At 49.5% G+C, this 24,083-nt stretch overlaps 8 protein-coding genes across 8 annotated transcripts; 6 read left to right on the top strand and 2 right to left on the bottom strand.

The window, feature by feature from the left end:
- Positions 1-508: 508 nt before the first annotated feature.
- N7517_005642 (lysophospholipid acyltransferase family protein) lies at positions 509-1,817 on the top strand (the record flags this gene model as incomplete). Its single annotated transcript, XM_056723372.1, has 2 exons — positions 509-1,368; positions 1,430-1,817. 2 exons carry the CDS (start codon positions 509-511, stop codon positions 1,815-1,817), a joined length of 1,248 nt encoding a protein of 415 aa, XP_056579622.1.
- A 395-nt stretch (positions 1,818-2,212) lies between these two features.
- Positions 2,213-5,875, top strand: N7517_005641 (putative RNA polymerase II transcription elongation factor (Ctr9); the record flags this gene model as incomplete). Its single annotated transcript, XM_056723371.1, has 2 exons — positions 2,213-3,067; positions 3,137-5,875. The coding sequence occupies 2 exons, from the start codon at positions 2,213-2,215 to the stop codon at positions 5,873-5,875; spliced, it is 3,594 nt and encodes a 1,197-aa protein (XP_056579621.1).
- A 1,528-nt stretch (positions 5,876-7,403) lies between these two features.
- Positions 7,404-7,754, top strand: N7517_005640 (uncharacterized protein; the record flags this gene model as incomplete). Its single annotated transcript, XM_056723370.1, has 2 exons — positions 7,404-7,424; positions 7,452-7,754. 2 exons carry the CDS (start codon positions 7,404-7,406, stop codon positions 7,752-7,754), a joined length of 324 nt encoding a protein of 107 aa, XP_056579620.1.
- Positions 7,755-11,009: 3,255 nt separating this feature from the next.
- Positions 11,010-13,281, top strand: N7517_005639 (uncharacterized protein; the record flags this gene model as incomplete). The annotated part of the gene is given in 3 exon segments (XM_056723369.1): positions 11,010-11,457; positions 11,523-12,337; positions 12,352-13,281. The coding sequence occupies 3 exon segments, from the start codon at positions 11,010-11,012 to the stop codon at positions 13,279-13,281; spliced, it is 2,193 nt and encodes a 730-aa protein (XP_056579619.1).
- Positions 13,282-14,159: 878 nt separating this feature from the next.
- On the bottom strand, positions 14,160-15,419 carry N7517_005638 (uncharacterized protein; the record flags this gene model as incomplete). Its single annotated transcript, XM_056723368.1, has 2 exons — positions 14,160-14,886; positions 14,944-15,419. The coding sequence occupies 2 exons, from the start codon at positions 15,417-15,419 to the stop codon at positions 14,160-14,162; spliced, it is 1,203 nt and encodes a 400-aa protein (XP_056579618.1).
- Positions 15,420-16,020: 601 nt separating this feature from the next.
- Positions 16,021-17,505, top strand: N7517_005637 (splicing factor ESS-2 family protein; the record flags this gene model as incomplete). The annotated part of the gene is made up of 1 exon (XM_056723367.1): positions 16,021-17,505. One exon carries the CDS (start codon positions 16,021-16,023, stop codon positions 17,503-17,505), a length of 1,485 nt encoding a protein of 494 aa, XP_056579617.1.
- Positions 17,506-17,979: 474 nt separating this feature from the next.
- N7517_005636 (uncharacterized protein) lies at positions 17,980-18,597 on the top strand (the record flags this gene model as incomplete). Its single annotated transcript, XM_056723366.1, has 1 exon — positions 17,980-18,597. One exon carries the CDS (start codon positions 17,980-17,982, stop codon positions 18,595-18,597), a length of 618 nt encoding a protein of 205 aa, XP_056579616.1.
- Positions 18,598-18,691: 94 nt separating this feature from the next.
- On the bottom strand, positions 18,692-23,731 carry N7517_005635 (magnesium transporter CorA family protein; the record flags this gene model as incomplete). The annotated part of the gene is made up of 3 exons (XM_056723365.1): positions 18,692-19,347; positions 19,405-20,644; positions 21,794-23,731. The coding sequence occupies 3 exons, from the start codon at positions 23,729-23,731 to the stop codon at positions 18,692-18,694; spliced, it is 3,834 nt and encodes a 1,277-aa protein (XP_056579615.1).
- Positions 23,732-24,083: the final 352 nt, after the last annotated feature.

The following is a 24,083-nucleotide window of genomic DNA, read 5'->3' as shown; positions in this document are numbered from 1 at the left end:
ACGTGCCATCTTTCAGCGCAAGGAACTGGGGTGTAATGAGCTGACACAAGAGTGGATTTTATAGAGCAAGGAGCTCAGGTCTCAGACAAAGAAAGAGAGTTGTCAAGTAAATAAGGAATTTCGATTGGTGACGTTATGAGGCTGTGACGGTCACTTGGGAATCCACGAGATCCGCCTGATTGTCCCCCTCCAACTATCCAACTCTCCCAACTTGTCCAGCTCTCCAACACTTATCCCTTTTGATATCCATTTTTTTATATTATAATCCCCTTCTTCTTCTCAGGGTATGGCAATTTCTTTCATCTTCTAGCTTTCACCTAGCTCTGTTGCGTTCTGAGCCCACACCGTCGATCATCACTATCTCCGAACATCCGATCACCCCATTTCTACGTGTGGGCTTTGTACAGCTGTAGAAGCATCCGCTAGCTCCCAGTCTCATACTTGATTTTCTACCTCATTTTCCCCCCCTCTAAAGCGACAGGGATCTCCGGATCTCCAAATCTCCACCATGGAGCCTGCCGAGGTTCGACAGCGCAAGCCACCGACCGCCAAGGATCCCGGGGAGCTTCAGAAGCTCTCGACCAAACCACTTTCCGAGCCCCGTCTCAAACATGGCATTCCCATGCAGCTACTGCGTTCGCTTGTGCTGATAACATGGGTGGATTGCTGTATCATGGTGATCTGTGTTACGCAATTAATCGGCGCTCCGCTCTATCTGATCAACAAATATTACTACTATTCGTATATGGCATATACAAAGCAATGTTTTGGACTGGTACTCAGCGCTGTCACACAGTGGAGCTCTCCAACGCTCGTCCGGGTCAGTGGTGATGCTAGTGTGCGAGGGCAGATCCACCTCTCGAAGGATGGATTGCTGGAGACCAGGTTCCCCGAGCGTCTCGTCATGATCTCGAACCATCAGGTCTACACTGATTGGGTCTACCTCTGGTGGGTTGCATACACCAACCAGATGCATGGCCGCATCTTTATCATCCTGAAAGAGTCGCTTAAGTATATTCCTGTCGTGGGCACTGGCATGATGTTCTACGGTTTCATCTTCATGGCTCGCAAGTGGACGGCCGACAAGCCAAGGCTCCAACATCGTTTGGAGAAGCTGAAGACAGTATTCACCGGCTCCAACTCAGCCCGCCCGCAGTACGATCCCATGTGGCTGCTAATCTTCCCCGAAGGGACAAACCTGTCCCTCAATACCAAGGGACGCAGCGACGTGTGGGGGAAGAAGCAGGGACTGCCTGCGTTTAAGCACATGATTCTTCCGCGGTCTACAGGGCTGTTCTTCTGTCTTCAGCAGCTGAGGGGAACCGTAGACTGGGTGTACGACTGCACCATAGCCTATGAAGGACCACCGTATGTTTTTCTTCTCTATCCCTCTTTCTTCTTATTGAAACGATACTGACAATGTCTATAGAAAGGGGAGCTATCCCGATAAATACTTCACTCTCCGCTCCACATATCTGCAAGGAAGACCACCAACCTCAGTCAACATGCATTGGAGACGCTTCCAGGTGTCAAAGATTCCTCTTGATGACCAGAAAGAGTTTGAGGACTGGCTGGTAGCACGCTGGGCCGAGAAGGATCAACTTATGGATCAGTACTTCGAAACAGGCCGCTTCCCATCCGAGTTGGCCGGTTCAATCAAGGCCGATAATGCAGTAGATGGCCAGAAGTTTGCTGCCTCAGCTGGATATGTCGAGTCTTATGCTCGTCTGCATCACTGGAGTGAGCTTGGTCTTATCTTTGTGGTGCTAGTCAGTGTTGCTTGCTTCTGCAAATTTGTAACAAGTTGGGTGCAGTGATGTGAATACAGCACCCAGATATTCCATTAGTAGATTTAGTAAATGTCATTTTCTCGATTTATTTTGCACTTGTTTATTCAAAAATTATTGAAAAGTAATCAGTCACTAAGGTAAAGGTGAATGAATGCACTTGTTGCTCATTGTATGCGGTGTGGCGGCCTGTGGCGGTGCAGCCCAGCCACTCCAATGGTTCAATTCTCACCTTTCATCGCCGCGCTGTTAGTCTCCGAGAAGTCACTTTTTCGCGTTTTTCTCCAAATCCGGGGCCGCTAACCTCACTGGTCCTAATCCTGAAATTTCTTTGATGGACCGCCTCGCTTGATCATGAGTTGAGGCTCCTACAATCCCATATCTACTCGCAAAGTGGCCTCATCCCTCCCGTCCCCGGACACACCATGGCGCCTCTTGAGAATGGCCAAACCAATGGCCTGAATGGTGACGCTCTACCTTCAGTGAGCCCATTGAGCAATCTGCGCTTTTCCGATATCCCCGATGCTATCGACATTCCCGCTTCCAGCTTCGACAGCGAAGTCGAAGTCAGCTTGCTCGAGCTCCCCGATGACCCGACTGAGCTTTGCACCCTCTTGGAAAACGAAAAGGCGGCCAAGAATTTTTGGGTGATCATTGCGCTCGCTTACGCGAAGCGAAAGCAGATCGACCATGCCATCGACATTTTGACTAAGGGTCTGGCCTCCGTCGCCCACGGTGCGACAAAGGAGAAACTCGGCCTGCTGGGCTGGATCTGCTGGATGCTGCTGTTGAAGAGCAGACACGCTCCTCGAGTCGCACCTGAAGGGGAACTATACTCGGAAGCCAAGACCAAAGATCACTACCTCCAACTCGCGACTTCAACGTTGAACGAGGCTTCGCGACTCAACCCGGCTTATCCTCCTCTCTTCCTGGCGCGTGGCGTCTTGTGTCTTCTCCGTGCATCACTATACCCTCCCCGTGCTGTTCGTCCGGGCGCGATTGATACCTCTGAAAGAGTCGAGTCCCTCCGACAGGCCCTGAAATGTTTCGACGAGTCATCCAAGGCCTTTGGTGGCCGGAACATCATGGCTATTCTGGGACGTGCCCGTGCGCATTATATGCTGGGAAGATACGCAGATGCACTCGAAGGATACCAAAAAGCTCTGATCAAGATGCCTAACCTCACAGACCCTGATCCTCGTATTGGTCTAGGATGCTGCTTGTGGCAGCTGGGCTTCAAGGATCAAGCCAAGGTAGCTTGGGAGAGATCATTGTCTCTGGTATGTTGAAAAACCCCCCACATATCTCTGTTCTTCATAAATAGGTAACTAACCGCCATCGCTATGCAGAATCCCGAGTCCAAGGTTGCCAATGTCCTGCTCGCAGTTTACTACCTCCACGACAGCTCTCGCCGAGCCACCACCGACCCTATGTTTGGGTCAATGTACAAATTAGCCATGACTCAATACACCCAAAAGGCATTCAAGCTGGACAAGGAGTACCCGATGACCTGCTCCATGTTCGCCAGCTACTTCCTCCTCCGCAAATCATATCCCACCGTCGAGACATTGGCACGCAAAGCCATCGAGCACACAGATGTTATGGCTATTGCTAGTGACGGCTGGTACCTTCTTGGTCGTAAGTCGCACTATGAAGGCGACGAAGCTCGTGCCACGGAGTTCTATAACCGTTCGGATCAAGCCCGCGGTGGTGTCGACAAGGGCTATCTTCCTGCCAAATTCGGCGCCGTGCAAATGCAGATCACGAACAAGGACTTCGACGGTGCCAAGTTCCGACTAGAGAAGATTGTTCAGCAATCCAAGAACCCGGAGGCGATGACCCTCCTTGCTGCTATTCATGCGGAAGAAGTCTTCGCTGCTCAGAAGTCAGGCAGCAAGGAAGACAAGTCGACCGAGGCAAAGCGAGCCATCACTCTGCTTGAGTCGGTGCGCTCCATGTGGAAGGATGAGAAGCAAAATATCTCTCCCGACGAGTCGGTTCTTGTTTATCTTTCCCGTCTTTATGAGGGCACGGCTCCAGATAAGAGCATGCAGTGCCTGACCCAACTGGAACAGATCCAGATTGCTGAAATTCCCGAGGATGCTCGACCTGATATCGAGGATCAGGATAAGCTGAACGCTGCTCTTAGGGAGAGTCTCCCGCCGCAGCTCCTCAACAACATGGGCTGCTTCCTATACCAGAACGAGAAGATTGCTCTGGCCCGTGGCTTGTTCCAGTCTGCACTCAACGCCTGCGTGCAATCTAAAGAAAAAGAGGATGGCACTGATACCGATGCGCTCGTCACCACAATCAGCTACAACCTTGGACGAACTTACGAGGCAGCCGACATGTGGGACGAAGCCAAGAAGGTCTACGAAGGTCTTCTGGAGCGTCACGCCGACTACACGGAGGCTAATGCGCGCCTGACATATATTGCCCTGCGCCAGAGCCCTACAGACGAGGGCCCTAAGAAGATTGGCAAGCTTTACGAAGCGGACAGCACAAATCTGGAAGTTCGGTCACTCTACGGATGGTATCTCAGCAAGGCGAAGAAACGAGTCGCCAACCTTGCTGAAGATAGCGAGCAACGTCACTTCAAACACACGTTGCAGTACTATGACAAGCATGATCGCTACGCGCTGACTGGAATGGGTAATGTGCATCTCCTTGCCGCCCGTGACATGCGCCGCGACACAGACCAAGAGAAGGAAAAGCGTCGCAAGATTTACCAGCGAGCTGTGGAGTTCTTTGACAAGGCTCTCCAACTGGACCCCAAGAACGCATATGCCGCCCAGGGTATTGCGATTGCCCTGATCGACGACAAGAAAGATCACAGCTCTGCTGTACAAATCTTGTCCAAGATTCGCGATACGCTGAAGGACCCCAGCGTCTACCTCAACTTGGGACATGTCTACGCTGAGCTCCGTCAGTTCTCACGGTCAATCGAACACTATGAGGCTGCATTATCGAAGGATCGCCAGCGCGATGTGCAAATCCTGGCTTGTCTTGGTCGTGTATGGTGGCTACGAGGCAAGCAGGAGGCGAACTTGGCCGCAATGAAGACAGCACTAGACTATGCCACGCGCGCTCGCAACGTCTCTCCGGATCAGCTTCACCTGCAGTTCAACGTTGCTTTCGTGCAGAACCAGATCGCCTCGCTCGCATACGGTCTACAGCCTACCCAGAAGACACTCCAGGATGTCCAAGAGGCAGCGGAGGGTCTCAAGGAGGCCATTGAAACCTTCGAGCGTCTTTCCAAGGAGAAGAACCCGCCCTATCCCAGCGCCGCATTGGAGCAGCGAGCCAACATGGGTCGTACAATCAGCAAGCAGCTTGACCGAGCCATGCAGAGCCAGAAGGAATATGAAGAGAAGAACGCTGCCAAACTGCAGCAAGCCCGTGAAGCCCGCGAAGAAGCCGCACGGGTCCGGGCAGAGGAGCTGCGCAAGGCGCAAGAGGTTGAGATGGAGCGCAAGAAGCGCATCGCCGAGGAACGCGCTCAGATGGTCGAAGAGGTACAGCGACATGCCGCGCAGCGCGCTGAAGACGATCGCGCTCGTGAGGAAGCCGAATTGACCAACGACTCTGAGACCGGTGATCGGATCAAGCGCAAGAAGAAGCCTACCAGCAAGCGCAAGAAGAAGGGCGGGGACGATTTCATCGCGGACGAAGAGGAGGGCGATGCTGCGCACAGCGCGCCCGAGAGCGAGGGCGAGACGGCGCCTAAGAAGCGTCGCCGCTTGGAACGCCGATCGGGTGGGAAGGCTCAGGCTGCCAAATCCGAGAAGCCTGGCAAGTATAAGAGCAGTGAGATGGTTGTTGACTCTGATGATGAAGAGGCTGGGTCTGGCGGCGAAGACAAGGACGATCTGTTTGGCGACGATGAGGAGCCGGCTGAAGAAGCTGCGCCGCGCCGTCGTGCCAATGCCTCTCGCCGTATTGCTGATGATGACGAGGACGAGGATGAGGAAGAAGAGGTGCAACAGGAAGTGCAAGCCGAGAAGTCTGGCATTGAGGACGACGATGAACTATTCGGCGAGGAGCCTTCGAAGCCTAAAACTACGGAGGACACAGAGATGCAGGAGTGAATTGCCATATTACTTTTTTTTTTTTGTTCCTATTCGTTCCATTTTCCATATTCCTCCAGGCGTCTGGGAAGGGCCCACTGAACTGCAATACATTTCTTCCCTTTGGACTTCCACATGTAATTTATTAGCCTTATCTACCAAAAAATCATTGTTCAAACAAGACCATTGAGATCAAAAGTACTCCAGGTAATGGTAAACGCCACAAGGAACGACGCCACGAAGAACGGTCAAATACCGGCTTTTACAGATCTAAAAAGCCGTAAGAAAAGGGAAAATACATCCATATTCACTGCGCATCTAAACTCGAAATGGAAGATGGGGAAAGGAAATAAATTAAAAACGGAATCCAGGCCCAAGCGCACGCATTTAATGTAACTCCATATTCCGTAGAACGAATCTGCTCAGGCGTAATCTCCACTCGGATTTCCGCTGATAGTCCGTACCTAGATGGCTTAGAAATGTCAGACGAGGCTTGCGTAGCCCCTTGGTTTGCACCGTTACTGGTGGGATTAATCCCTGCTCCCATATGGAGAAGCTGCTTAGCTGCTTGGTCGGTGCATTAGTGCCTCATGTAACTGCATATGGTAGTAGGTGTAGCCCTGGGTTGTGTATCATATCTGTGTCAGGGTTGGATTGGGGGCTATCTCGTTAATTAGGGCAAGATTTTGGGTTTTATCTGTTGGAATAAGATTGTCTGTTCGGAGTGCGGAGGACTCCGTACTGTCTTTGGATATCTAGATGACTGATAGAGTATAGAGTATACATCCCTCTCTTAAAATCGAACTTTCACTTACACGGAATTATTTCAAGGGTTCCTAGAATAGCAGGCAGCGATCATCGTATCTAAATCCACTATATCGACATGGAAAATTGATACCACCTAACGCCCCAGTGGGACCCAAAAGCGATAGGTACTTTTGATCGGCTACGTTACAAGAAATCTCTTTGAGAGGTTCTAGGTTACGGAAGACAACCCTATTTTAAGCTTGAAGGTTCTACGGAGTACGAATTTCCATTTTGATAGATTTGGAAGATTCCAGGGTTAGGGCTCACTTTGGGCCCTCTTGTTATGAGATCTCCAAACGTATTATATTAGAGAGGGGGAAACGATAGTGCGCCTCAATTTCTATTAAACCCCACTTGGAAGAAAAACGAAAACAAAACATATCAAGAGCTCAGGATGTCATGATATCAACGGGAGGCGCCGTTTTGGGGGCCAAACAAGTCAAGGATCAACAAGCTATCTTGATACAATTGACTGTTCACTTCTCTCTATTGTGTACGATCATGTTGAAAAGGCCAGTCACCAGGACCTGTTAATCCGTAACCCTCATTGGACATCGACAACCACCACATCGCAACTACGCATACGCCATCGATCGAGGAACCATCTCCACCCAAGTAAGACACAGTCCAAGCTGGTGCTTAAGCTCCTAGAGCACATCGGATATCATGCAGTAAAGGATTGTCCAGTTCGAATTAAGCTACTCCTACTATCGATGAGTACAAACGTACCAGAGTCCAGTCCATGCCTCCAACAACCACTCCAGTTTGAACCCATATAAAAATGCGTTAGACTTTTGTCACCCCCGTCCGTTTCACGGCCACGGCACTTGCTGTCTCTGTCCCCAATAAGGCTGAGGTGGGCGGTGATGGCGGCATTGCCGTTAATGTCGGTGACAAGATCATTGGTCTTATCAAGTCTGATTCTGAGGATGTTATCGGCCAGCTTTGTGCGGTCAACGCGGGCCATAATGATATTATCAGAGTTATCAAGCGTGGTGGTTACGAGGACTTCGGTTCTGACGTTATCGGCTTGGTGTTGTTAACGTTGGCGGTGATGATACCATCGGATTTATTAAGTGCTAGGATCTGGTAACAAGGAGACAGAGTAGATAACAAGGGCATCCTTGGATAGGGTATCCTCAGTCCAAGCTCTCAATGAACTATTCGAGTGGACTCGAATGGATTCCTGCATTTCAAAGTCGAAATATATTGCACAAAGAACTGGCCTTATGGGTTTGGCTTATCACTTTTAATCTATAAGTGTTGGTGGCTGGAAAATTGAAAGTCTAGGCTTCAATATTTCACCGCATTTCTGAAGCTTTGAATATGATGTAGACAAAGCCCGAACAACTATTCCCAATAGTCTATCATATGTTTGTACGCTATTTGGTCATGCCGAAGAACTCAGCCGTGAAAGTCACATGTATCACAAATGTTTGCAACGTGAAAGGAGGTCCCTGTATACCAACACGGCTAATCCCTGCTATGCCCTAATATGTACTTAAAGTCTAATGAACAATGCCAGGTTACATCAAGATCGGCACCCTGGATCGTCGCACATAGTACGGAGTAGCATTTAACACAATCGGCGCGCCTATCAGTGGTATACGGTCTAATAGGCTCAGTCTCAATAAGATGGCAGATGTCCCCCCTATACTACTCCGTAGTTACAATATTAGATTGATCCATTCTCCACACGATAGTTCCGGGCTCATACATATGTACTTTACCCAGATAGGCGACCGCTGGATGCTCAGCCTAAGGTGATAGCGCATTACCAGATCCAGCGGGAAAATGACTCGGGAAAATGACGGAACACAGTTTCAATTGACTTTACGGAGTCCGATATACAACATACAATATGCGTAAATGTAAAATTAAAAAAAAGACCTCGGGAAGTAGCTTCCCCAGGGGAATTAGATCTGTCGATCGGAATGGGAACGTGTTCGTGGGCCATGTGAAGTTAAAGGAGTCAAGTTTCATATTCTAGAATGTGTCCCTTCAAACCTTGAATGTCACACTATTCTCCCCTACTCCCTATATTATATCTATATTATATATACTAAGCCGCATTTTTAATTATATAGAGGCTCCATTTAAATTGAATTTTCCATACCCTAAAAGTCTCCTACTCTATTTGATCTTCCTTTGTCGAAGTGTCAAAAAAATAAAATAAACAAAGAGATCCAACAATCGACACTCCAATTTCCGGGCATAGTCCGTACTGCAGATCTGGCCTGAGGAAGAACACCGGGGACGCTTGGGCCTATAATATAAACAGGGACGGTGGACGATCATAGACGCGAACGGCCGGATATGAGGAACGTGCTGCTTAGTTGGACCTTCTGGAAGGGGATAATAGTATAACCTCGGGGGTAGATCTATAGTTCAAACATGTGGACGGGGTGAGCAATTAAGAATATAAAGCCGCACTACGCAGGTACAATATGTAGGAACAGTGTTCTCAGGACATGTTCTAGACAACGAGATCGTCAGGAGTCCACTTTACACTTCGATACTAGCGGTATATTGTCTGAAATAGATTTTTTTTTGCTTTTCCTCTCCCTTGTTTCGAATGGTGCTAGCTGCAGACCTTAGGTCCACTTCCACACAAGATAGGAAGCTGCCTGACGTAGAAATATTAGAATATGTATACGAATCACTACAACGGTAAAAGGTAATTATGTGCTACAATAACATAGCAATTCTATATGCTCTACGGAGTACAACGTAGGGTGATACAGTACTAGTATGCACATACCAGGCACAATATACCCCGCCCTGAGACAATGCAACTCCCCGACAGGTAAAATGTAAGGACGCGGTGGTTCCCGGATAGTCACATTCTTCAGCTTCAACTTGCATCCCCGAGGTAGTGTGAAGTTCTTTACTCCGTATGTGTTTTACATTTGCTTCAAAAAAAAAAAAAGAAAGTTCGCTTCCAATTTGCATGAGATAGGGGACCGGCAGTCCCCGAGGCTCTAACCCTACAGTTAGGTATGATCACAGGAACAAATTTGCATGGAGATCCTTGTCCACCTTTTCCCAGGGATGTCGAAGTGTAAAAGAGAAATGCCGAGTGCAATAGCACATGTATACCTAGGCTATAATACCATAAATCTCTGGTAATACGAAGTACAATGTGATTATGAACTTATGGACCCCACTGCCGGAACCCGAAAGTAGATTGCGATCTATTCCCAAGCCCTACTTTTCAATCAGTCTTAGGGCCGGATTAGTTAGAAACCGTTGAACCGAGGCTCCGCTATACGCGGGGAAGGGAAGAGGCGTTTATAGGTCTCAGGCCTCATGCAAGGCAGAGATTATAGGGAAAGAATATTATCCCACAAAGAAATGAAAGAGATTATTATGTGCCATATATATGTACTTAAGAGGAAAGACCACTGTGCGCCCCAACTTATCGTGATAAGGGCTTCTCTCCACTCCACGGGGGCTCCTCACGTTGCTACCTTGGTACAGTAAGGAAATAAAAAATATTGAAAGAGTTCTATATTACCATTGGATATTTAAATGTATATCTTGTCCAATGACACTTCTTACTAGGATAATATGCACGGAGTACGAGTGCAACATACCTACATAGTACCTACATAGTACCTACATATGTGCTTTCTAGCCCTGTAGAACAATCTATAGGGCAGATCGCGTATATCTTCGTATCCCGTGTCCGGGTCAAAGCTAACGGTAAAACCTTTCTTGGAATCTGAAAAGGAAAAGAATAAATAAAAATAAAACCAGAACGGGACGTATCGGACGGATACTTTCTAAACAAGGTATAGCTCCTTTCATCTTCCCCACACGCGGGTCCCCAGCACGTTCAGAACCAACCCCCTGGCTCGATGTATATGCCACTAGGGCACTTGGGTTTCGGCTCCGTGTCACTGGGAATTCTTTGGCATGGGGATGTACCTTGGTTCAAATATTACGTATTGTATTTACTTTATTATTGTTTGTGTATAGACTACTACTAGTACTAGTAGAATATGATAGAACAAAAACCCGGCTGAGTGCATGGTGTAACCGCTCTAATTCAAACAAAGAGAGATAATAGATCAGAAAATAGATCAAAAATAAGATATAACATCATATACTAATAATGGAAAAAGAAAAAAAAAAGGAAAAGGAAAAGTAAATACCATAAATACCCCTGAAGGCGGCTCCACTGTCTTGTATTGCCCCCGTCATCGAGTATTCTATTAATTTATTATCATCAGCACCTCTCTCTGTTCCACTCGAGAACCGTTCCTTTCCACTTTCGCTTTATGTAGACGGCGGAGATCTCCAGATTTCCCTTATCATGGTGTAGTTTCTTTCCTTCACTTCCACCATGTCGACCTCTACAATGGCTAAAACCTGGGACGACGACGACCGTCCGTCAACAAACTCCTCCAACGAGTACCCAGAACATGCCGCACATATCCGATCCAGGTCCATTGCCCTCGCTAATAGCCCCAAACGGATCTCCGTCTTTCGTGGTCGTTCAAGAAGCAATACCACCACCTCGACTTCTTCACGCCGCTCACCGGGTTCCTCTATGACCTCGACAGATAGTTCAATTGCATCTGACGAGCGAGCCGTCTCGTCATTAGGGCTTCGCTCCGATAAGCAGGACAAGTCGTCCCGGTCCTTTTTGGCGCGGGGAAGCCGCATCCTGCGCCGACAGGGTAGCAAGATCAACATTGTCGCCACGCTGGACGAGGAAGATGAGGTCGATCGTGAGAAGGCTAGGCCCGAGAGAGAGATATTCGGCCGTCGTGCCCGCCAGACCGATCACAGTAAGTGTGCCGGCTCAGTGGACAGTTGAAATTGTGGACCCAATTGACCCCGGGAATTGATATAGGCGAGCGCTTGAAAAGCATCATCTCTGATCCTTTTGACTTCCACCATTTGACTCATACCAACCCCTCGCAGTTCCAGTCTTTGGATCAAACCCGTGAGAATGACCTCGTCACGGAGTTCTCGGCCATCCGAGCATCTCAACGCCCCCAGACCGGTCTGAAAGGCATCCGCGCCGAGGACATTCATTTCCGCAATTTCTCCAGTGATGACCTGCGTGCGCTTGGAACCGCTACCACGGTTGATGTGCCTAGTGTAAGCCCACCGGCCTCTCCAAAAGCACACCGGCACCACACACGCCGAGAATCCCGCATCAACGAGAACTTCTCTCGGCCAGTCTCCAGATATCCCCGGTCCTGCCCCACCACTCCCCCACCTCCTCTTGTGCCAGAGAACCCCCCACCGGAGACTGATGAGCCCGCACCCCGTGCCATTGATGAGATCCTGGGCTTGTCGACTGCGATGACGTACCCCGACCTCCAATCAGTGCAGCCAACCCGGTTTTTCAGCCCCGAACCCACAGAGGATGGCGCCAGGACCTCGTCCATGAGCAGCCACTATGATCTGGAAGATGTCCCCGAGGAAGAGGAAGGAACCCGGTACTGGGACAGCTCTGAGTCCAGCGTGGGCTGCCCCCATTCTCGCTCAACTTCTCAAACCAGCCCACCTCGAACCGATGCTCAGTCACCCAGCACCAGCGAGCGCAAAGCTCCATTGTCAATCTACGTGGCCGAGGAGCTCTCCAGGAAGTTCTCTGAGGCCCTGGGCTCGCCAACTCTCCCGCAATATCTTCAGGACACCCCTCGCGCCCAGGTGGAGGTCACACCCCCGAGCCGATCGCCAGCCTGCACTTCTCATACGAGGATGAACTGTATGACTCGTGGGACGCAGACATCGACTACTGCTATGAGCACGCAGCCGAGTCCACCTCCAACTTCGATTGGTCTCGCACATCCCTGGACGAAGCACGCCCTCAAGTTGGTGTAGCCTGCAGCGAGGGCCCCTGGCTCGCCCCAAGAACCCGACAGCTCCAGCCGAGCCCACTGAGCACCTCCGCCCTACCAACCCCAGACCTGACTCCCAGTCCAGCCCAGTCGATGCCCTCCCACTCAGCCGCCACCCCCTCAACTACAGACTTTGAGCAGGAGTTCATTGCGCGGGGCGCAGACTATTTCCATCCCGTCAGTTCCTCGATCCTCCCATCAATGGGCAAACACCTCTCCCAAGAACCATTGTACGAGGAGTACATGACGACTGATGGCGAATCAGACCGCCATTTCCCCTTCTCGCAGGGCATGATGGGCCCCATCTCCCCACGCAACAGCTTCTCCCCGATTAGCAAGTGCAACTCACAGGAGAGCCTGATGCTCTCCCGCGCAGCCTCCATCGTGCGCAAGCACCGCTCCTCCGTCTCAACGACAACCAGCGTCCCAGAGCTCATCTATAGCTTGTCCAGCAGCCGCGAACTCATGCCAACGGACCGCATGACAGCTGGTGAGGCACTCACCCGTCCTGCATCTTCCTCCCACCACCGCCAGACCAAGAGTCTGGCCGAGGCGCACCTCCGACAGAATGGCAGTAGCACGAGTCTCGAGGGCGCGGATCTTCCCGTGTCACTTCATGACCGCGCCAAGTCCACTTCAGAGGTTGAGTCCCAACCCATGAAATTCGAGGTTCCTATGCCTCCTGTTCCTGCCAGAAACCCGAACCGGAGGAAAGCTCGCTCACCCTCTTACTCTCTCTTCCCAACAACCGCTCACTGAGTGTCACTATCGTTATCATCAACCCCCTATTTTGTGTTGATATTTTCCTTTTTTCACCCCCTTGCATATGATCTATCTGAGGTCACAACTCTCGCTTTGTCACCTGATAGACTCTACTCTCATCCATCTCTCAACGAGTTCACGATCTGTGTTTTCCTATTGTCTTTGTTTTATGTTTCTTGTCTTTGCCTGTGAGCCATATGTTTTTCTTTTATGTTCTGTTCTGCGTGTTTCAGCTGTGGTCATTCTTTCACCTCGATGCATTTCTCAGCGATAGCGAAATTTTTACTGGCCTGGTGTATTGGAAGGGCGATTTGGGAAAGAGAAAAGAGGAAAAGGAAAAGGATCTTTTGGAGGAAATTTGGAATTCGTTTTTGGGTCATTCGCTAGTCTCTGGTTTTTTTCTTGCCTTGTTATAGACTTTGATTCTTATAGAGGAGCTGATCTGCTCCAATACCATCCATGGTTTGATTGGAATTTGCAATAGCTCCATTGTAAAGAAGAACATGCGTAGCTCATTATTCTTTGTATTATCATGGTCCTTCTATGAGATTGATGGCCTTGAATCAAAGACCTGATAGACGACCTATACTAGACCGGTGCATGGGGTGTATCAGGATGGCCGTAGCGAATCACCCTTGGGACAGGGAGACTTCGTTGCTTCTAACCTTGTGTCTGTTGTTTACACTTGGCTAAAGGGGAGATATGAAAGAAGGGACGCAGGTGGCAAGTCAAGTATGTAGTCATGTCTTGCTTGTGATAACATAGTATTAAAATCATTCAGTACATAACATCTTCAAGCAGCACTAGTACATGTTTTTCTGTTTCTCTGTTTCATCTCTCTCGTCGCTAAAACCGAGGCCATATATCATCAGGAATCAAAGCACAGCTGCCCCATTCCACAACCCCCAGGAAGGAGGCTCACTCCTGGGGATTGGTACCATCACGTTTTCATATCTCCGGTTTTCGAGGTAGGAGAGATTTCGATAAGTAAAATTCCCAAGCGAGGTATCGGTAAGGGCTTCGAAGGTATGTCGGGGACTCAATTCCATGTACTTCGAATCTAGTTTGAAAACTTCAGGCTCGTCCCATGACCTTTCTCCTGCGTTAACACTCCATCGGGGATCATCTGAGCTGAGACCGGGTCCTAGGTTGATCCATCTCGTCATCACTATGGTGACATGACCATCTGGTCGGTTTTTGAACAGTTCAATATCAATGTCGGTGTTGCAACTGCCGCAGTTCGAATGAAAATGGGCGGGATATGCGTCATGAGTAATATATTGCATCCAAAATCCTTCCGAGTGGTGTTTGCAAACTCGGAAAGTTGCAAAGTACTCTTGTTCCACATCACAATAGTATTCGTCTTGGGCGGTCGATGCTATGCTCCTCGTAGACATAATATCCTGAATACGCAACAACAAGCTCGGTGGCTTAGGGCATATCTGTGCCTCAATCGAAAATAGAGTAGTCGGTCTGGCGACTCTGTCTCCCCAACAAAAGTCATCTCTCACTTCGGTGAAGGACAGTGCACCCGTGCTAATCCCGTATTGGGGACCGCAGTAGAATCGTCTCATAGCAAGGTGAAGATGAGAAAAATGTAACCTATAATGAGACAGTGTATCGGGAATATCGTTATGTATAATCATCGACAAATGATACCGTGAATGATGCTCAGATGCACGTACACAGTCAACACGAGGCGGGTATGGAAAGGTATGCGTCGGGTGTGCTATCTCAAAGCGCTCTGATATACCGTTCAAATTATGAAGGATTGAGCAGTCATAGCAAGCTAAGTAGCGTGGGTGATCGTGTTCGAGCCGATGTAAGAAAGACAACCGGGCATTTCGTTCCAAGTCTTGGTGCTTCTTCCGGTTTGTGAATATTGCGAGAAGTCGGTAGTTGCAAAGGGAGACGCAGTAGATATCCTCAAGGGGAAGAAAATCTGCTATACATAGCAATAGCTCAACAGGAAGGGCACTTAGGAAATCTGGTCCTGGAGTTTTCGTGGTAGGAGATGTAATAAAGATGGGTTTCAGATATTGGCGTATATCTTGGGGCCAAGGAAGGGGCGCGATAGGAATGTTCTTGAGAGCTTGCTTGATGCTAGGAGGATTCGCTCTCATCGAGTCCAACATTGTGGTATATAGTGCAGCCATGTAGATAATGATGATAAGCCAAATAAGCAAAAGGATATCAGTAGTTAGAAGAAATAAAAGGGTTGAAGAGCATTCCAAGTGTAAGAAGTTTATAACTCACGGTTATGAGTAAATATGATGACTTTTGTAGTCCCGAAGAGGCTTAACACCAATATGAAGGCTATCTTGGAAGTCTAATCTATACTTATATACCTATATACGAAATAGTAGCTAAGAATAAGCCATGGCTATTTATATCTAGATCTATGAATAAGTATCTATGAAATGATTTTGTGGCATACATCTGACGAGGACAGAGCTGGAGGGCTGGGTGGGTTCCGACTATCGAAAGGTAAGACGATTGTATACCAAATCTGAAAATAAGCCTTGTCTATAAAGCTTATGACTGTAAGATCAATACATACATACTACATGTATGTATGTATGTATACCCTAGCTCATACCTAGGTATGATCTATGCAAGTGGCGTCTGAAGTATGCTTTCCTAAAGCGGTTAGATCAAAATCATATGACCTTATCCGTCTTATCGCCACTCAGGCATCTCTCTTTCCTTATTCCCTCAAGCCTTTCCTCTACAAATATGGCGTCTCCTCCTTCGCAGGAGCTGGTCAAGCAATCTGCTGGCCAGCTTATGCCCCCTCCGCCGCCTCCGAAGCGAATCAAACGTCCCGCGACTGTCCTTGATGAAGATGTTTACACCAGCACTTTGTCCCACATTATCGCCCGCGACTTCTTTCCGGGATTACTCGAGACACAGATGAAACAAGAGTACCTGGAAGCCCTTGAATCAAAGGATAAAGCATGGATCGCAAGTTCGAAGAAGAAGTTGGCAGGCGTCATGCGCACGCCCACCCCAGGGTCGAATGTAAGGCGAAAGTCAGACTATGCATCGGTCCCGAGCACACCACAGCATTTCCCGCCTGGACAGCCGGGTGACACTCCGCATGGCTGGGGAGGCGACACCCCCATGTCTGTCATATCGACCTCCACATCGGCAACTGAATCGCAAGACCGGCATATTCCCGATGTATCGAATATGGGACTGGTCGCCTTCCAGGCAAAGTATACCAGCGAAGACAACGAGTCCTTCAACAAAGTCCTGGACAAGCAGAATGAAAAGCGACGGGAGAAATATCCCTGGCTTTGGAGCGGGAATAAAATTCCCTCTGCCCGACAGATTGCACACCACCAACAAGAGATCAAGCGCATCACAGCTCAAGGCGGAAACCCGGAAATGGGCCTTATCAAACGAGATGAGCTTGCCCAGCCTGCCATTAAAACAGACCTAGATGCCCGCCCCGCAAATCCAGACACGTGGAAAATCCGACCAGACAACACCCTCATGTTCCTCCCCTCTTCGGTTGAGGATACCCACGAGACACTCCCGCAGAAAGCAGAAATGACATCCCGAGCCGGCCTCAAGCGGACTCTCTACCAAAATACCAGACTTCTAGACCCACATGCCGCAGCAGCAGCGGACGCCGCCAGCGCCGTGCCCCCTTCACCCTCGCTATCCGCTATCCAAGACGCCATCGCCGGCCGTCCGCGTCTCAGCGAGTCCGAAGCTGCATCCGCTTTCGCAGGAAGCGAAACCCCGAGGGTCAACGGATACGCCTTCGTCGACGAAGACGAGCCCGAGCCTGACTTCACATATGGCTCCAGCTCCAAAACTGACGACATGGAAGCCGACTGGCGCCTCCTCGGGCCGACCTCTGAAAAGCCAAATCCGTTCCAACTTGGCGAGACTCGCAAGCGCGAAGCCCTGCACCACCGTATGGTCGACCGTGTGGCACGAAACAAGCGTGCTGAAAAGGCCGCTCGTGTCACGAAGACGCCTGTCTCATTGACGCCGCGTTTTGCTAGTAGTCCTCGCTTGGACTTTGGGTCTCGGTCTACGCCCGGGCCTGGCTCTAGTAGGGGCTCTGTATCTGGTGGAGGACATCAGGGAAAGATGCTTACCCCTGCAGCGCACAAGCTGTTACAGCAGGTTGGGGGTACGCCGAGGTCTGGAGAGAGGAAGTCTGGACTGGGGAATATTTGGACTCCTACGCCGAAGCGCAAGTGATGGTGGCTTATGACTTTGTTTTTATTATTTTCTAGCTGCATGATACCACGGAACTGATAGACTCCAACGGCGTTTCATTATTGCATATTATTCTTCTCCGGAAACAATCACATATGCGGGTATATCCCATTTTTAGTCAATTTTGCATAGTATGAGCATGAATATAGCAGTAGCAGTTCAAGCAATATAGACATGAGTTCATAGAGTGGGACATCGGAACGAACAGGAACCACGAAAACAGTTCTTATCCGGTCCCGGTACTTCTTCGGCTTTTTATTGCAACGACATGCCCATAAATATCATACATCCTTGCGGAACGGGATCTTTGGAAGTCGAGATTTGGTGTAGAACTTGTGTGGGTTTGCTCTATAAATTTCTGAAACGTTACTAACGAGAGAACAGATTCTGATTTGAGACTACATTGGTCTATGATTCAAATTGCTTGTATTTGATCTCTATATTTGGTATATCAAAATGAGCATCGAGACATCAGAGAGCCAGACTGCTCCATTGGCAGCAACATCTGCTACTGCATCTGGAAATATCTCAGCCAAAGAGACCATTCCACAAACAGAGACATCAACATCCGAAGAGAAAGAGAAAGACACATCCCAATCTTCAATCTACTCTCCAGCGAACCTACTCTCAAGTCTCCTCTCCCCATTCTCTTTCTCAAGCCCGTCTCCAAGCAACAACGAAAAAGAAAAAGAAAAAGAGACCAAAAATCCAACTAAAATATCAATCGAAACCCCAATCTCAGACTCAACCACACAGCCAACCCCAGTACCATATTACACGCCCGAAGAAACACCTCTCTACAAAATCCTCTACAAGACCCGTTTAACAAAAACCCGCACAAAACAACTTCTCCGCGCAGGAGAGCGAGCATACAATGACCCTCCACCTCCACCAGGACTGGGTGATTGCTGTGGGAGTTCGTGTGATCCTTGTGTAAGGGATTTGTGGAAGCAAGAGATTGGAATTTGGAGGGAGAGATGGGGGGATTGGGGTATTGAAGAAGGGGAAGGCGTTTTGAAGAAGAGTGAAAAGAAAGAAGAGAAATTGGGGAAGAAGAAAGAGTTGGAATGGTGATGAGTATAAAATAGGTAGAAAATAAGTGTATACAATTACTAGATCGAGTTCTTGTTATTTAGAAGTAAATATTGATATACCTACATGTATGTATCTACATCAAATACATCACCCCCATAACCACCAAACTAAACCAACCCCAAGCACCCAGCTTCACCCCAAGATTCAGATGATACGCAGCTCCAAGAAAAGAGCAAGTAACATCACCATCCCGAGAGCCGTAGGAAGAATTCATCATCAAGCCCTCAGGACACCCGAAGCCAAGTGCAGACGGACAACTCTTAACAAGGGTATGACAGATATCCCGACAAGGCAGGATCTCATTATAGGGACCAGGTTTGATCTTCTCATCGATGATAGGATTGCGGGATGAATTCATCGCCACGGATTTGCGGTAGGGACTGTCATCCGGCAAGGAAGAGCCATTGATGAAAGCCTGGCCTGCGTTACGGACGTGCGTGAAATTCTTGGGGTGACTGTAGTCCGCGCAGCGGGGGATTGTGACGACGCAAAGCCATTCTTTGTAGGCTCTTGCGCAGTCGTCGCAGTCGACGGCGAGGGAGAACATTGATTCTTGGGTTGCGTTGCATTGGATTTGTTGCAGGGAATAACTGAAGTTCTGGTAGTAGGCGGCGGCGTGGTCGTCGTAGATTGTGCGGAGCTCGTCGACGCTTAAGTCAGGGTTTGAGGGGACTGCGTATGCGACTTCTGAGCAGAAGGTTAGGTTGAATAGTACGGCGCAGTTGTTATCTAGAAGATCGTTAGATGGGATTACTTTTTTTATATGGGTTGTTTGGGGTTGCTCACCTGTTTTGGTCGTAAAGCTCATCGGTTTCCATACCTTGCCGCCGCCGCCGATGATGCCATTCCCGGACGCGGTCGAATTGCCAATCATGGCCAGAAGACCACTGTACGAGGAACTCTGGTTCAGTCCAGTAATATAGAACTGTTCTTTGGGCTTATTTCCAAGTCCGCGACTGGTCATGCCAACCTCGGTTGAGTTACTGATTCGACCCATCTGCGAAAGCTCATCGAGGGCGCAGAACGATTTCTCCAAACCCTGAAGTGCTGTATCGTTGATGTTATGGGCAAACATGGTAAATGGTGGGACGAGGTTCATCCATTGCTTGTAATTTGTGGTGTTACTCTCGGAATGGGTTAGGTTGTTCGTTACCAGCAGCGCGGCTGACACGTCTGCGTCGATGAATAACAGATTTGGATCATCTTCCACGATATTGTGGAAAAAGTCATCGATGGATGCTGCGATCTGGTACTTGTAACTTCCCATGTAGTCGGTTGAATTCGGCGCAGCGACGCCGATGAAGACGTCGGTGTCCGTGTCAATGGTGATTCCCAAATACCCGCCAACGGCAGTGTGTATCTCCTGCTTCGAGTCGTCTTTGCCCGGTCCGGGCTGTTCCAGTTTCTGAGAATTCGACACATACATTTGCAACTGTGGAAATTCGTTTTCTGGGCTGGTTTTGTTGGCAAGGGGTTTTTGGCAGGTCGTGAGCGATAAGTACACTGTCGTCATCGCTCGCTTCGAGAAGTCCTCGTCTCGTTTCCGTAGCTCACGGGTCGAGTGATGGCTATCTTTAGCCGTACCATTCATATATGCAGGAAGACCCGTGCCTTCGGGGTCGTGCTTGCCGTTCACCACATCACTGGGCAGGTAGAACCATTGGACATCGCCGATGTTGAGCTCGCCCTGCGCGAACTGGTTGTTGCCTAATGCTTTCGCGGCATTAGGGTATCTGCGCACGAGCTCCAGCCCATTCGACTCGCCATCTTCGTCGACACTGTCACGAAGTTCCAGCCCATTGAACGAGTCCAGCGCAAGTGGGAGTCCCGCCCCATCGCTGGGAACCGCCCCTCGGAGGGTCAGGGTGTTCTCTGTATCCAGGCCATGGGGGGTGTCGGCATAGGCGAAGTCGCAGGTAAGTGCGAAAAGAAGGAAGATCGCGCTAATCGTTGCAGTAAGATAGCACTGCAGCGCGTTGTATTGACGTCGCATGGAAGGACGGAGGGGAGGGTGTCGCTGCACAGCCTATGGGCAGAGTTGAAGTTGGCGCGTAAAGATATCACGGGCAAGCGGTGGTATACACCAGCTGTAAACCTCTTCCTGGAGGCCAAATCAACGGCTGCATGTAGTCGACGTGAGAGTTGTTTAGATGAGACCGGCTATCGTGGAAATGCCAGTCTTATCAATTTGGCTGCCTTGCTGCCTTATTTAGAACACGTAGGACCGCGCGTAAGACACCATATTTTATCTACCGCGGCTTTCCTATCTTAGTTGCTACCGCTTTTCTGAGGTCGCTCAGTGCCAGGCTCTCTGAGTAAACTATGTTGAGGTTGAGGATATTCTAATCAGGATGCTAATCTCCTGCATGGACAGCCCTGCACTCGAGAACGCAGATGAAGGGAAAACTGGTCAGACGGCCTAGACCACTGGGGCAGCTCTAACTATGGCGTGTATGTAAGGTGCTCATATGCACTGCCTCAGTACGCCGATCATGGCTGTACACGACCTCAGCCTTAGCCTCACTTTCCCTAAGGTCGAGGATTTACGCGGGGCATACCCCGGAAACATCTCTGGGCCTTCAATTCGGCCTGCTCAACTTGCCTTCAAACGCATATAGCCGATATACCCCTGTGTCAACTAAAATTCATGCTCCGAACTAAACAGCCACCGAAACCAGCCGCTCAAGATGGGTCCTCTGGCTTGTGGGTTTCTACACTACGCTGGTTATCTTCTCCTAGATCATGATCTAACTACCTACCCAACTACCGCCCGGTTACCATTTCAAGCTCCCAAAATATCCAAACTACAGCCCTATATTGTATGGGTCAACCAGGAGTCAGACCATGCGAGCCAAGTACTAACACAACGAGTAGTGGTATAAAGCCATTCAGGTCATCCAGTCCATGTTTGGAGTGTTAACCATTCCAGTGGCATCTGCTGTGTATTCAGGTGCAAAGCCACATTTTAAATGCTAGAGATGAGCATTCTGAGCATGTCATTTGGAGGAATATGAAAATTATATTCTATCGAATAAATATTGTATTTATAACCAACAAAAAAAGGGATAAAGTAGACGATCATAGTCAAACAACACGCAAAATGTAGAATAAAAGAAAAAAAAGTCAAGGATTGATGGCAGGTCAACATAGCCAACAATTAAAAAAAAGTTCAAACCAGCCTCTGCCAGCGGGCAAGGCCAATGCTCACAATGACAATACCTGCCATGACTCCAAGAATGCCGAACCACCAGGTCAATCCCTGCGTGTGGGCGCCGGGAACTTCTACGTTCATACCGAACAGACCACAGATCAGGTTCATGGGGACCAGAATAGTAGCAATCAGAGTGACCTTGCTAAGAACCTTATTGACGTGGTTTCCCAACACCAAATTGGTGACATTCAGTTGAGCCAAGTAATTGGTATGAGACCGGCTGAGCATCTTTTCAAAATGCGCCAAGTTCGACATCATGGTCACAACGTGATCCTGAATATCGCCGAGGTAAAGACCAATATCACCACGGGGAGTAACCGAGTACTGCTCGTTACAGCGCTTGGAGAATCCACGAATGACGTCGGCTTTGCCTCCTAGAAGGCGCATCAAACTCATGACCTTCTTACGTAGGCCTCCAATGCGAGGGAGGAACGATTCGAAATCGTCAACCCGGGCGATGAACACATGGTCTTCGATCGCTTCGGACTCCAATTCCACATCACGAATGACGGGGCCGAAGCTATCCACGATATCGTCGATCATGGCGTAACAAATCCAATCACTACTGAGAGACACATAGTCTCTCAGCTTTCCAATACGTTTCCGAACATTGGATGCGTGAGGGTTGTCCTCAAAGGAGAAAGTGAGGACACCGTCTCGGAAGACAACCATGTAGAAATTGACAGGCTCAAGGAATTCCTCGCTGGTTTTGTCCATTTGGAAGAAGGTGCGGAAACAGACAAAGTAGTACTGCTTGAACAGTTCAACCTTCTCGCGGGCTTCCTGAGTTTGAATATCCTCCGTTGTCAGCGGGTGAATAGAGAAAGCCCGGGATATAGCTCCCAATTCCTCGTCAGTGGGGTTGACCACATCCAACCACCACACACCTCCCTCGGGTCCAAGCTCGAAAAGATCTCGGAAGGTCTCGCCAGGGAGCACCAGATCTCCCAAATCGGCAGCATGCACTGTGCTTTGAGCCTCGGACGAAAAGAAGCCAAAACGAGAGCGCTGGCTTGTACTCTGGGATGCTTTAAGCTGCTCCTTTTCGTTTGTAACCTCGGCCTTCTTCTTTTCATCTTCACTCAGTGTATCAGACGAGCTAGTCCTGTTAAGTGCACCCAACTCAGGGCTTTCAGCGCCGGGGCGGAGGTCATAAAAAATGCGGGGCCTCTTGCCCTGCGAGCTCATGCTGTGCTTGCGGCGAATGCCATCGCCGACCTTGGTGCTCGGATTCAGAGCCACAAACTCCTCGAGTTCCTCGTAATCGATGACGGGAATACGGCCTGGCTCATCGAAGCAGGCCTCCTCTGTCGTGTCGAATGGCACATCCCCCAACTGAGGGCGGATGACACTGGCGTTGCTGAAAGTTGGGCGTCGGTTGTGGGTACCACCTGAAACGGTGCGTTGCAAAATAGCTTCCAGGTCGGGAGGTGCATGGCTGTCCAGGGTATTGGCGCGTTCACGGCGACGAGGGTCGGCAAAAGCTTCGACTGAATTGGGAGGAGAGGATGATCGAGCGGACACGGACGAGGCGCCGTCATTGTTGACGAGATCCGGGTTCACAATGCTGATGCGACGAGGGGTTTGGTAGGTGCCGTTAGGGTCGACTGAGAACCGCCGAGCGAGTCCATTCAACTCATTCAGCGAACGATCGTCGTCCGCGGAATTTTCGAAGTCTCGGGGAATTGGACCGTCTCTTCTGGCATCTTGCGCACTGAGAAGGTCTGGACGATCGAGCATCTCAGGACCTTGAGTGGTGTCGCGCGGACTGTAAGCACGCTCGACTGGGCCTTCAATGCGTGGAGGCGTCTGCATCTGGAGGCGGTGATCATCCAGTTCGGGTACCGGGGTACTGTACCTAGTCAGGTACATGTACCTCTCGGATCTGGGAGACTCAGACATGGTGAGCTCTCAGTATATGAGAATTTGACGAAAGCGATTAGGGCGCCAGATTGGCGGATATTTGCGTGTTTTGGTTTTGGTTATAGTTGCTCTTTGATAGCACGACGGCCGGAGCAGACGCAAGCCGGTAAGAGGTTCGTTCAAGGGTGACGGCCCTCCATCCATAAGCCAGACCCTTCACGAGGGCCTGGCGTTACCGACTAACGTCTGACGGCCACAATAAAGATGTTGCTGAAACCCAGTTAGGGGGGTCTGGTGTCGCCCCCGCCAAAGACCCGGAACTTAGGGCCTGCAAGAGGGTGGAGGAGAGAGGCCTCGGTGTAGCGAAGTCCCGCCAACTTGAAGAAGTGGT

This window comes from Penicillium concentricum (genome assembly GCF_028827145.1).
Source record: "Penicillium concentricum strain IBT 3081 chromosome Unknown utg000002l_segment0_segment0, whole genome shotgun sequence".
NCBI lineage: Eukaryota > Fungi > Ascomycota > Eurotiomycetes > Eurotiales > Aspergillaceae > Penicillium > Penicillium concentricum.
Note: the sequence above shows the minus strand (reverse complement) of the source record. Positions and strands in the feature narration are given on the sequence as shown.